The sequence below is a fragment of the Oryctolagus cuniculus genome, chromosome 9 (assembly GCF_964237555.1).
Source record: "Oryctolagus cuniculus chromosome 9, mOryCun1.1, whole genome shotgun sequence".
In the NCBI taxonomy this organism is placed as follows: Eukaryota; Metazoa; Chordata; class Mammalia; order Lagomorpha; family Leporidae; genus Oryctolagus; species Oryctolagus cuniculus.
In genome coordinates, this window is record NC_091440.1 from 106,943,996 (window position 1) to 106,956,964 (window position 12,969).

General features: G+C 42.1%; 1 protein-coding gene and 1 pseudogene across 2 annotated transcripts; one reads left to right on the plus strand and one right to left on the minus strand.

Moving 5' to 3' along the window:
- Positions 1–216: 216 nt before the first annotated feature.
- On the minus strand, positions 217–865 carry LOC127491976 (3'-5' exoribonuclease 1 pseudogene; annotated as a pseudogene).
- A 1,748-nt stretch (positions 866–2,613) lies between these two features.
- LOC103348991 (killer cell lectin-like receptor subfamily E member 1) lies at positions 2,614–12,612 on the plus strand. 2 transcript variants are annotated; one of them, XM_017343378.3, is made up of 7 exons: positions 2,614–2,936; positions 4,252–4,447; positions 7,650–7,754; positions 8,295–8,333; positions 8,995–9,158; positions 9,278–9,378; positions 12,343–12,612. In XM_017343378.3, exons 2-7 carry the CDS (start codon positions 4,270–4,272, stop codon positions 12,476–12,478), a joined length of 723 nt encoding a protein of 240 aa, XP_017198867.3. In that variant the 5' UTR covers positions 2,614–2,936; positions 4,252–4,269; the 3' UTR covers positions 12,479–12,612. The 2 variants fall into 2 exon arrangements, with proteins under 2 accessions (XP_017198867.3, XP_017198868.3); XM_017343379.3 differs by having other exon boundaries at positions 2,753–2,936; positions 9,326–9,378.
- The last annotated feature ends 357 nt before the right edge of the window (positions 12,613–12,969 follow it).

Sequence of the window (12,969 nt, forward strand, 5' to 3'; positions counted from 1 at the left end):
CAAAGCAGAAACTGTTACTGTGTAACAAATACTGGTCATCCTAAAAGTACTGGTGATGGCTCAATACGCCCTCTCACAAGAGTTTTTCACATATGCATACGGCCATAGCTATCTATAACTGCACCAAGATTTTAAATGTTTAAGGTGCTTTAAGTTTGCACTGTAGAACTGATTCAGGACAGCTCGGGTGAGAGTGAGCCACACACAGAAACGCAGCTACGGTCTAAAATGTGGCATCTGTGGAGCTGGAGCGCCCTCTACAGGTAAGGAGGAGGACACACTCATTAGCTGTCCTGCGTGCATTTTCTCATTGATTCAGTCCACATCCATCCTGAAACATTGGACCTGTTATTAGGGCGATGTTCTGAGAGTCATCACGACCACTGTGAGGCCTCCCATCATAATCCATTCCTAACTTTTCAAGCATTATTGTCAGTTTGGTTTGGCTTCTAGGAACCTTGTAGAAGTTTCCCTGTGATCTTCGAATACTGATCCACTTTTTAGCAATAGGAGGGTGTTTCAGCCTGTTGAGTTGTCCCTAAATGTTGCAGAACTTACTCATATCCCATGAGCCCCCTGAAAATATGCCATATTTATACTTTATTCCTAATTCCTTAAATTTACCTTTCTTAGCACCTGAGGGAGATTATCAGCTTTGTCTACCTGATCCTGAGTAATTCCAGCAAGACTGATGCAGAAATCAGGAAGCTGTGTGTTAGCCTCTGGTTGTACGTACTGCTGAAACATGTCTTCTTCTTCTTTTTCTTTTCTTTTTTTTTTTTTGACAGGCAGAGTGGACAGTGAGAGAGAGAGACAGAGAGAAAGGTCTTCCTTTTCCGTTAGTTCACCCCCCAAGTGACCCATACGGCCGGCGCACCCTGCTGATCTGAAGGCAGGAGCCAGGTGCTTCCTCCTGGTCTCCCATGGGGTGCAGGGCCCAAGCACTTGGGCCATCCTCCACTGCACTCCCGGGCCACAGCAGAGAGCTGGCCTGGAAGAGGGGCAACCGGGACAGAATCCGGCGCCCCGACCGGGACTAGAACCCGGTGTGGCGGCGCCGCTAGGCGGAGGATTAGCCTGTTGAGCCGCGGCGCCGGCACATCCTCTTCTAATCTTTCCTTAGCATATGCAAATAAATGGTCTGGGGTCGACGCCGCAGCTCACTAGGCTAATCCTCCGCCTAGCGGCGCCAGCACACCGGGTTCTAGTCCTGGTTGGGGCGCCGGATTCTGTCCCGGTTGCCCCTCTTCCAGGCCAGCTCTCTGCTGTGGCCAGGGAGTGCAGTGGAAGATGGCCCAGGTGCTTGGGCCCTGCACCCCATGGGAGACCAGGAAAAGCACCTGGCTCCTGGCTCCTGCCATCGGATCAGCGCGGTGCGCCTGCCGCAGCGCGCTGGCCGCGGCGGCCATTGGAGGGTGAACCAACGGCAAAAGGAAGACCTTTCTCTCTGTCTCTCTCTCTCACTGTCCACTCTGCCTGTCAAAAAAAAAAAAAAAAAAAAGGTCTGGTTAATTGCATATTCTTCATTGTGCAGAAATGACATACTGGTTCCCCAGAAGAAGTAAAGGTTTCCCTAAAAGTCACATTAAGTCAAATTGTTGCTTTATAGCTTATTGAAGTGGATAATACTCCTATTACTGAAGACATCAAATTGTCAAGTTATAAGTAATGTCTTTGCCCTCATGTTCCTTGATGGCATTTTAAGAAAAAGATTTATTTATTTGAATGGCAGAATTACAGAGAAAGAGAGAAAGAGAGAGAGAGCGCGAGAGCACAGAGACAGATTTTCATCTGCTAGTTCACTTTCCAAGTGGCTGCAAATGCCTGGGCTGGGCCAGGTTGAAGCCAGGAGCCAGGAGCTTCTTCTGGATTTCACGTGTGGGAGCAGGGGCACAAGCACTTGGGCCCTCCTCTGCTGCTTTCCCAGGTGTATTAGCAGGGAGCTGGACCTGAAATGGAGCAGCTGGGACTCAAACAAGGGCTATGGGATGCTGGCATTGCAGGCCAAATCATACTCAGCTCACAGGAGGTATTTTCCTCCTAAAGATGTGCTGACTAGGAGGCAAATGAATACCAGGATTCACTGATAGGTGAACCAAGAAGCAGGCTGCACCTAGTGATGCGGATGTGCAGCGCTGTCTGGCAGAAGAGCCTGGGATTGGGCAAGATGGTTGCAGCTGAATTTGGAAAACACAGCTGGCACATTCACCCACTGCTCTTTGTGTCTTCTCGGTTGCACGGCCGCATATTTCCAATGCATTTTCTATCTGTATTTTCACTTGCCAGTTAGACATCAAGCTCTTCCCAAGGGTTTTGTCCTTATAATTCACAGAAGTGATTTTATTAAGGCAAACAGCAACTTATATATGGCTAACTTGAATATGAATTTTGAAGTAACCATATACACCATCAGCCCTAGGTGGTCCCAGTGTTTTAAAGATAATTTGGGCTTTTACCTGTTTTCTCAGCATAATTTCAGTATTGATAGCAGAAAGAAAATAGGAAGATTCATCAGTATGTGGTGATTAAATAGCACGCTCCTGAATAATTCATGAGTCAAAAAAGAAATCAAAAAGGAAGAAAAAAAATTCTTGACACAAGCAAAAAATTAACATATAACAGAATATTAGACTGGATAACTAAGGAAAGAGATGGAAGATTATATTATAATGCGCACACAGATAATTTTCCTTATCTGACCTGAGTTCCAAGCGGCGCTCTCACCTAGCTTGTGGGTGCTAAAGGCAAACACACACAAAACAAGCGAGCAATTTCCTCCTGGTTGGCGATGCAGCATTACCTAGCAAGCACTTTTTCTGCAGGGTTCTGCATTTTCTGATTCTGTTCTAGCTGACCCACTCGCCAGGTCCTGCCTCCTCAGATTCCCACGTATTGCATTTTTAGCCCAAATCTTTGGAATCTCCTCCTCCCTCCAGGTATGTTTCACCATTTCTTGTTCTTTTGAAATCCTCCTTCCCCAACTCTTGAAAGTTGTAATCAGGCCGGCGCCGCGGCTTACTAGGCTAATCCTCCGCCTTGCGGCGCCAGCACACCGTGTTCTAGTTCCGGTCGAGGCGCCGGATTCTGTCCCGGTTGCCACTCTTCCAGGCCAGCTCTCTGCTGTGGCCAGGGAGTGCAGTGGAGGATGGCCCAAGTGCTTGGGCCCTGCACCCCATGGGAGACCAGGAGAAGCACCTGGCTCCTGCCATCGGATCAGCGCGGTGTGCCTGCCGCAGCGCACCGGCCGCGGCGGCCATTGGAGGGTGAACCAATGGCAAAGGAAGATCTTTCTCTCTGTCTCTCTCTCACACTGTCCACTCTGCCTGTCAAAAAAAAAAAAAAAAAAAAAAGTGTAATCAATAGACTGTCCTTTATTTTGGGCTATCTCTCTTTTTGGACATTTAAAAATAACAAAAACATTAATTTTTCCTGACTTCAAGATATCAAAGTTTTGCTTTATTTAGCTCTTTTTTCATTGTCTTTTGTGCATGTCTAGTGAAATTTCTTAGTAAAATTTCTCTTGAAAATTTAATTAGGTATTCATCAATCTGACAAATAAGTGACTTTGCCAGTTCTATTATGAAATATTTACAAGAAAACATTCTTCAAATGTTTAATTTTAGATATTTTGGTATTCTGTTCATTTTGGCTATTTTTAATAATGAAGATTTATAGAAAATAGAAATAGGTGAATAAGTCAAAAAACTGCATATAAATGATGGGTAATTTTTACTGAAATCTTAAGATAGTATAAAGGATCCCTATCCATTAGCCATGTTTTAATTATGGGGTCACTTAGGGAAACTGTGAAGGGCAAATGCTAGTCCCATGCTTCAATCACAAATTGTGCAAAGCTTCCTGGGAGCTCAATTGATTATAGCCGAGAATTAGCTGCGTACTATGACTTGATTTCAAGATGCAAGCTATCATGATGCTAGAGGGGATAGGCTTAGAAATTTTAGAGATTAATTATTGAAGATCTATAATTGATATTTTCCATCCATATTAAAGTGATAACAACTTATAAGAATTGGCTAAAAGGTCCCAACTCTTTTAGGGTTATTTTATTTCTTTTGCTTTCAAGTGTTTGGTGGTATGTTTTCACATATTTGGGGCTTCTTAGTGAATATGTACCCAGAGAAAGAAATGGGCTTAAAGACTTTCCAATGCAGACTTTCCCCTCTCCTTCTAATTATATACCTTCCAAAATTGTAGAATGATATGCTGATACTCCCACTCTATCCCCCACAGATTTTTTTCTTTATAAGGATGAATGAGGAGTCCATAATTTGTGCTACACAAAACCAGAAGCAGAAGCACACAACAAAAAGCAACCTTAAGAATAAATTTAATTCAAACCAAGTGCCATTAACCAAGGGGGAGCCAACACAGCACACACGTTTTACAAAGTTCAGAACCACAGCAGCGGAAGATATCACTGGTGAAGGTAACATAATCTATGCAGTAAACATGTAGAGAATGTTCAAAATCTATAAACTGGGAGATGGGAAAATACAGCACGTGGGAGCCCGGGATGGAGTTGCTGGCTCCTGACTTCAGCCTGGACCAGACCTGGCTGTTGTGGCCGTTTGGGGAGTGAACCAGTGGATGGTAGATCTCTCTCTCCCTTTTTCTCTGTTGCTTTGCCTTTCAAATAAATGACTCTTTAGAGGAAGAATAAGATGAGTGGTGAAAGGGTGGGAAAGTAACTCCCTGGTTACGAATGTCATCAGGTTGTGGGAAAATTACTGGGTACAGCTGCTTCTGAGGGGTGGGCTTCATAAATGATTCTGGAGCCCTGAGGATGTCGCTGAGTGGGAGGCAAACATGGGCTTGGACTGATGATTCCGGGTGAGAGTGGTATGGCCCTGACACCAGTCTTCAACATTGTTATTACTGCTTATTCAGAAAGCTGTATTTTTTAATTTAGCTGTCTTACTATGTGTTTGTGTCTTCAACACTTTCACAATGAGTTTCTGTTCTGTGATAAGGAAAGCACGCTTGATCCTGTCAAAGAAGAAATAAGCACGCATGGACCCCCCCACAGGCCCTGCTGACGTGTTTTTTCATTTCAGACAATCTCATACGAGTTTTAGGTCTCCCAGCACAGACCCCTCAAAGTCTGCATGGTGCCTTCCCAACTTTCTTGGTGTAAAGGCAAACAATTGTATTTCCCGTCCAGCTTTGTTAGCTGCTGTATTGCAGGAAAGTCTATGGCCATATGGCAAATGCTAGAATATTCTGAGTGTCTCTTAACCCTGCCCTGAGAGAGGGCAAAGGACCTACATTATTATTTTCTGAAACAAACACAATGTAAATATATTTATTTCAAGTTTGGAACTAAAAATAAGCTAGCTCTCAACAAAACGAAAATTAAACCATAGGTAGAGTGAGGTTGAATGCAGTTAACATAAAGTTGCAGGTCATAGCTTGTTTCTAGAACTTGGAGTCTGATTGCTGCAGGCTTGTCTTTTCCAGACCTGATGGCCTAAAAAGATATGAAGACCTCGATGGAGGTTGGCTGTTCTGAAACAGCGCAGGCCAATTTCATAGACTGTTGACAAAAATGAGTTGTTGAGGTTTAGGTGGTAGTGGTGGTGGGGAGGGTTTTCCTTGTTTGCACAAATGTAGGCATAAATCTCTAAGTATTTAAAAATATTTTAAAATTTATTCTAAAGACAGAGAGACAGAAATAGAGTATCTACCAGCTGGTTCATTCCCAAAAATACCTGCAAGGCAAGTGCCAGGACTGGGCTAGTGCCAAAACCAGGAGCCAGGAACTCAACTCAAGTCTCCTGCGGGCGGTGGGAACCTGAGGACTTGAGCCACACTGCTGACTCCCACAGTCTGCATTAGCAGAGAGCTGGAGTCAAGAGCCAGAGCTGGCTACCAAACTCAGAAACTCCAATGTGGGACACAGATATCTTAACCACTAGGCAAAACATTCACTTCTACAAGTTTATTTTAAGCTGTTAATAGAATCCTAAATTAATATATCACTTCTAAGGAAAAATACTATAAGTTATAGCTGATTTGTTGGCTAAATAAATACATGCTTATTAGAGAAAATGTTAAAAATACAGTATACATTTTAGAAGTCACTCAATATTGCTTTTTGTAATATACACATACGTGTTTCAGGATGTATAGTTTTATATTTTTTGTATCTTGGTATTTCATACAATAAACTCCTTTTTTTTTTTTTAATTTTTTTGGCCAGGCAGAGTTAGGCTGAGAGAGAGAGAGAGAGACAGAGAGAGTTATAGACAGTGAGAGAGAGACAGAGAGAAAGGTCTTCCTTCCGTTGGTTCACTCCCCTAATGGCCACTACGGCCAGCACTGCGCCGATCCAAAGCCAGGAACTGGGTACTTCTTCCTGGTCTCCCATGCAGGTGCAGGGCCCAAGCACTTGAGCCATCCTCCACTGCACTCCTGGGCCACAGTAGAGAGCTGGACTGGAAGAGGAGCAACTGGGACTAGTACCCGGTGCCCCAACCGGGACTAGAACCCAGGGTGCCGGCGTAGGATTAGCCAAGTGAGCCACGACGCTGGTCCCTACAATGAACTTTTAAACATAATGTATTATTTCATGCATATAACGTTTAAATCAAACGGAATTATTCAGTGGCAATAGAAACAAAGGTAATGGTTGTTGTTTGATAGAGGCAGCCCCTCAGTTACTCAAGCAGGCCCTAGGGGGACACACCTGGGTCTCCCAGTCATCAGGCTCTGTGAAGTCTTGGGAGCGCACACCAGGCCTGCAAGAGGCTGGTGGTGATACACACCAAAGCAAGTCTGTCTTACCAAGGTGCAGATTTCTGCCTGATACTGGGACAAGTTCAGAGACTCTGCCCACAGGGCTTTGCCTTGGGACAGAAATCGTTCTGATCTTCCCAGCATTGGGATTTACCAACCCAGCACTGAGTCCCAAGACAGCCCCATGGTAGCTTGCTGTCCACCCAACCTTGGAGGACAGTGATAATGTCTGGCTACCTGGACTGGCCCCAGGCTGCTCACAACTGTGTCCCACAGTCACAGAGCCCAGAAAAGTCCCAGAGGTGTCTGCCAAGCCCAGCAGAAGCCAGTGGTGATGCATCATATCAAAACGTGTCAGTCTACCTGGTGTTGGGCAAGTCTTGAGGCTCATTCTGTGCTCAGTGATGGGGTTAGAGGCCTGTGAGCTTTATCAGATGGGTCTCAGTGTAGTTGGCTGGGCTCTGCACTCTGAGGTATGGTCCTAAGCTCCCACTCCTGGTCTCACAGTGTGGCTGGAGTTTGGGTTTCTGATGGTTTCTGATGTCATATACATATGGTGGCAGAGACCACATGATTGTAGGTGCTCCTAATATTTGCACATAGTTGTGGACCTGGGTGCTAGGATGGAGGTGAGGATGCTCAGTCCAACTGAATTTTTTCACAGTGGGCTTATTTGCTCAGAAAATCATAAACTGTAGTCACCCCACTGTGTTTTGTAATACCAGGGAGTCAATCCTTTCATATGACTCTAATTTGGTACCCATTATCCAATTTTCTGCTGATGTCCTCTGACCCTTCCTTGTGTTTGAATGGATTTTTAATTGTAAAATGTTCTATAAAAATTATGTTTATTCATCCTGCCATCTTGCTCTAACCACTCAATGCTCTCTCAGGATATTTCTCCCCTTTTCCGTGGAGGCTCATATCTGTGGTGCTCGGTGTCCTGAGCCTTGTCCTGATGGCCACAACCATCACAGTGGCTGTTTTTACTGCAAACTGTGAGTAACAAAAGAGTCTTCCAGCTATCTTCCCCTTGGAGAGGTACTTCTTTCACAGACCATGATAAACAGACACAAGTCTCATAATAATCTACCTCATCCAAATTATTCCTTTAAATTTTTTCTTCACTACTGATGTTTTGGAGACCATTGTCTTTTACAATTTCTGGTTAAAAATTTTAACAGACATACAAAATTTGTACATATTTATGGGGTGCTATATGTCATTTCAGTACATATATGCATTGTGTAATGACTAATCAGGATAAATACATTTATCTCTTCAAACATTTAACATCCAAAATCCTATCTTCAAGTTTGTTTATTTGTCAATAGAAAAATATATTAAACATTAACACTATCTGTGGTTATACTCTGTGAATAAAACCCCCAAACTTCTTACTTCTATCTGCTTATAACCTAGTACCCATTAGTCAACACTTCCTCAGCCCTCTCTCTGCCCCAGAGATAGCCTTTAATGTTTCATTTTGATGTGCCAATTTAAAGGAAGGTCTAATTGCAATATTGATTATTTCACAGCATCTTTCAAAAGAACGTCTCTTGCAACCCCACAAAAAGGTATGCGATGATGTTTATAGCTTAACTTCTACTGAACTACACAGAAAAACATTTATAATTTGTATCAGTTCCACAAACATGGAGCCTTTCTAGGCAAGGTGCTTTAGAATGGGTTAAAGGAAGTATGAATCATGGGCCCAGACAGTAAACAATCTACATTCATATTAGATTCATGTCATATACATATGGCAAGTATAATCAGACGCACAGAGAGGTGAATTCTTTGTAGAAATTCTTGTAAGATCCCAAAGGTTTATACAGGAATTCAATCAAGTCAAGTGAGAACAAACTTTGGAGATGTAGAGTTTATATTGGCAGAGCAGAATTTCAACCCAAATTAATTTAGTAGTGATGCATGGGAAAGACATTCCAATCCCTAATTGGAAGTAGGAAAACTAATGATTCAGCTACTCCGTAGATAAATAGACCTCAGAAATCTAATGTTGCATGATGTATGAAGGATTCTAAAAAGTAGCATCATGTTGAGAGAAAAATAAAGGCAAAAACTATGCATTTCTAACTCATCATTTTATTATAACTCTTTTTTCTTGTTTTTATATAGTGTTGCTATAGGTCATAACATGTACATCTGTTTGCAAGGTGTGTTGTAACAAGTAATAAGGAAAATTAGACTTTGTGAATCTTTTCTGTGCCATGTTAGAAAATCTTTGTCCAGGACCTCTTTATCACCCTTGTCCAAAGAATTGGGTATGGTTCAAATTCAGTTGCTACTACTTCTCCAAGGAAGAGTTAAGTTGGAGAGAGAGTCAACGTGCCTGCTCATCTCTCAATGCCAGTCTCATGAGGATGAACAGTGAAGAGATGGTAAGTTGTTACTGGGTGTCACAACGGTACATAAGACATGTGGAACTGAGTAAGGGGTTTCTGTGCAGTTGATTAAAATAACGAGAATTTTATATTTGCATGTGGTTGGTTACAACCAGCATTTCTTCTCTTTGAAATCTTTCTTTTGGATCGGCATCTACCGTAAGGCAGCTGATAAGCACTGGCTATGGGAAAATGATTCGGCTGTTCCCCCTGATATGTGAGTATCTGCCTGCCGCAATGTGTTTAGTTTCTCACTGCATTTGTTCCAAGGATTTAATAAGGGGTATCTGGGAGCATAACTTAAAGGACATTTGGGGAATTAGGGAAAAACACAGTAACTTAAATCCCACCGTATACTTAGAACTGTTGGATTCTAGAAGCAGATACTCAACTCCTTGTGTGTTTTCTCCTGAAATTTCTCTTACAAACTCAGTTTTGCTACAGATGGCATAAAAAGTGCAACATACTGGGTGGTGTAAACAACAGAGATTTTTTTTTTTTGACAGGCAGAGTGGACAGTGAGAGAGACAGAGAGAAAGGTCTTCCTTTGCCATTGGTTCACCCTCCAATGGCCGCCGCGGCTGGCGCGCTGCGGCCGGTGCACCGCGCTGATCCGATGGCAGGAGCCAGGTGCTTCTCCTGGTCTCCCATGGGGTGCAGGGCCCAAGCACTTGGGCCATCCTCCACTGCACTCCCGGGCCACAGCAGAGAGCTGGCCTGGAAGAGGGGCAACTGGGAGAAAATCTGGCGCCCCGACCGGGACTAGAACCCGGTGTGCTGGCGCCGCAAGGCGGAGGATTAGCCTAATGAGCGAGATTTTTTTTTTCTTACCCTGAAGGCTGGATGTTAGCTGCCTGGTTTTTTCTGAGGCCCTTTCCTTGGCTTACAGGTGATCGTCTTTTCCCTATATCTTTATATGGCTTTTTCTCTATACCTGCCTTTGTCCACATTTCCTTTTATAGAGCTATCATCATATTGTATTAGGGCCTATCCTAATGACTTCATTTAACTCACTTAGTTTTATTTATTTATTTGAAATTCAGAGTTACAGAGCAAGAAGGGGACACACACACATACACACACACACACAGATCTCCTATCCACTGGTTTACTCCCCAGGTTGCCACAAAAGCCAGGGCTGGGCCAGGCCAAAGCCAGGTCTCCCAACTTTGTCTGGGTCTCCCATGTGAGTTCAAGGGCTCAAACAACTTGGGCCATCTTCCACCGCCTTTCTCAGGTCATTAGCAGGGAGCTAGCTGGATTGGAAGTGGAGCACCCGGAGGACGAACTGGTGCCCATGTGGGATGTTGGCATCACAAGTGGCAGCTCTACTCATTAAGACACTATACCAGCCCCTCACTTAGTCTTTAAGAAAAATCCCATCACCAAATATATTTGGAGATACTGGAGGTTAGGATTTTCAACATATGAATTTTTGGAGTGTGTCCCTAACACTCTGATCTCTGGCTCCCCAAATTCCGTCTCTCTCTTATATTCAAAATACATTCATCCCATCCCAACAGTCCCCCAATTCTGAACCCATTCCAGCACCAACTTTCAGTCTAAATTCTCCTCCAATTATCATGTAAATGAGGGATAGGTAAGACTTGAGGTTATGACTCATCTGGAAACAAAATCCTCTCTAGTGGTGAGCCTGTAAACCCAAAAAAGTGATCTGCTGCCAAGATACGATTGACACATAGGAATAGGATAGATATCTTGATTTTAAAAGGAATATAAATCAGAAAGAAGAGGTGACAGTCCTAAGTAAGTCCATAACCCAACAGGGAAAATTCCATTAAAATCTTAGGACGCCAGCTGAATCTTCTTTGGCTTAATGATCTGTCCTCTGGCCCTACCAGGATGGTGGCCTTGCACCCATGGTCCTGGGTGGCAGCAGCCTGGCATGCTGAAAATGAGTTGGTTTTACCTAAAACTGAGGAGGTAGCCTAGGTCTCTGGAATCAGTCAGGGACAGCCTCACTCCTTGGGCCTGTGCACTGGGGTATTTGGCAATGGCAATGGCAGCTCTGCCAACCTGGGAACCGATTTCCAGGTCATTCTTCCCTTTTCTTTAAGGATAACACATGTTTTCAGCTGGGCATCTCTACTGGTCTTTATTGTAGAACGCCAGATGCCTTAAGGACTTGCTTCATTGTATTCTTATCTTTGCTTCTGGGGGTATTTCTTTTGGCATAAAATTATCAAAAACCTTGTTGGCTTCCCAGGAAATTCATGTGGTGTCAAAGCCACCAGGCAAGTTCTTCCATGGGTTTTCCTGAATAGAATCTCTGATTCTACATTTTTCTTGAGATGGTTGTTTGGACCCATGAGTCACACTCATCACTTTAGCAAATGATTTTCTAGACACACACTTGGTATGGCCTTCAGACACGCTTTCTCTCTCTCTCTCTCTCTCTTTTTTTTTTTCCCAAAAATGATAATCTGAAAATATTCCAAAATTTGATCTGTGTTCCCTTTTGGATAAATTTCTTTTTTAATTTATCTCTGTTGTTTCACTTTTCATATTCCAGCCATATCAGATTAAGGTCCGCTCTAATGATCTCACTTTAATCTACTTCTTTAAGACTCTATCTCTAAATAGAGTGATTCTGAGATACTGGGTAACAGGACCCAACAACATACAGTATTTGGAAGCATACATGCAGGGCACAATATAAACAATGGCTTAAAGTCTACTTATTTTATTATTTCTATAAATTGTAATTTATCAGTTCTATAAAAGCTAACTTCCAATTCTTTAATGTAGCCTTAAAGCCTTCCTGATTTTTGATATTCTACTCACCATGAGCCTAAAGCCTATGATGCCCAAAAATATTTTTACCCCAATAGAAAAATTTAATTAGGCTTGTTATTCACTGGCTTTTGATTTTATTTTTACTTTGTCTCTCTACCTTACTACCAAATGCTAAGCAGCGTGCTTTCTTCTTAGTCTCCTATCCTTAATTGAGATGTCAATTAATGTTCAGTAACCTATCACTAATCATTTTACTAACATTTTTATATATCTGTGCCACTAATAATAGAAATTAAATTATACCAAATTCCATATAAATTATGTTTCTAAAATTTATATGTAAAATGAAAGTCTTATACTTCTTCCTTTTAGGATTTGAATGTTGTAAAATTTCATGACAACTGTGACATTTCTTCTATTTTAGGTTTCCTCTTGCTCTGCCTCACAATCAACAAGCCTGTCTTTCTTATAAATCAAGAGGAGTTTATGCGAGTGAAACATGTGAGAATAAACAGACTTATATTTGTAAGAGTCAGCTTATTCATTCTATGAATTCATAGGAGAGATGAAAATTAGTCTTGTGTTAGCCTATGTCTTGACAGTTCCACCAATGGTCACTTCATTGTTCTCTGGAGAAAATACGTAAATGTACACTTTTGGTTTAATAAAAAGAAAATGTTGTAAAAACAATTCAGATGCCGTTTTTCCAGATGTACTATAATCTTGTTGACTGGATACAGTTTGATTTACATGACTTTTCATGAAAGAACACTGTGATATATTTAAAATACATTTATGAGTATGCATTTTAGGAGACATTATAATAAATGACTTTTGAATTAGAGATAAGGTCTGATTACTGGACATTAAGAAGGTATAAGTAAAGTCACATTAAGCAGGTCCTTCAAAAACTAGATGGAAGACATGTAATGAAAAAATTTTGCATGGGTTTCAAAATTTTTTTTGTACTAAGATGAACTTATCTTTTAATTTTATTTTAAATTTTTTGAATTATTCATTGTGTGTGTTTGCATCTATATCTTCTTTGTCT

Excerpts from the sequence above, each read along its gene's own strand:
- LOC103348991 (XM_017343378.3), top strand. The coding sequence starts at position 4,270 with ATGAATGAGGAGTCCATAATTTGTGCTACACAAAACCAGAAGCAGAAG. Across the intron at positions 4,448-7,649 it reads GGAAGATATCACTGGTGAAG|GATATTTCTCCCCTTTTCCG; the intron begins GTAACATAATCT and ends ATGCTCTCTCAG. Across the intron at positions 7,755-8,294 it reads GGCTGTTTTTACTGCAAACT|CATCTTTCAAAAGAACGTCT; the intron begins GTGAGTAACAAA and ends ATTATTTCACAG.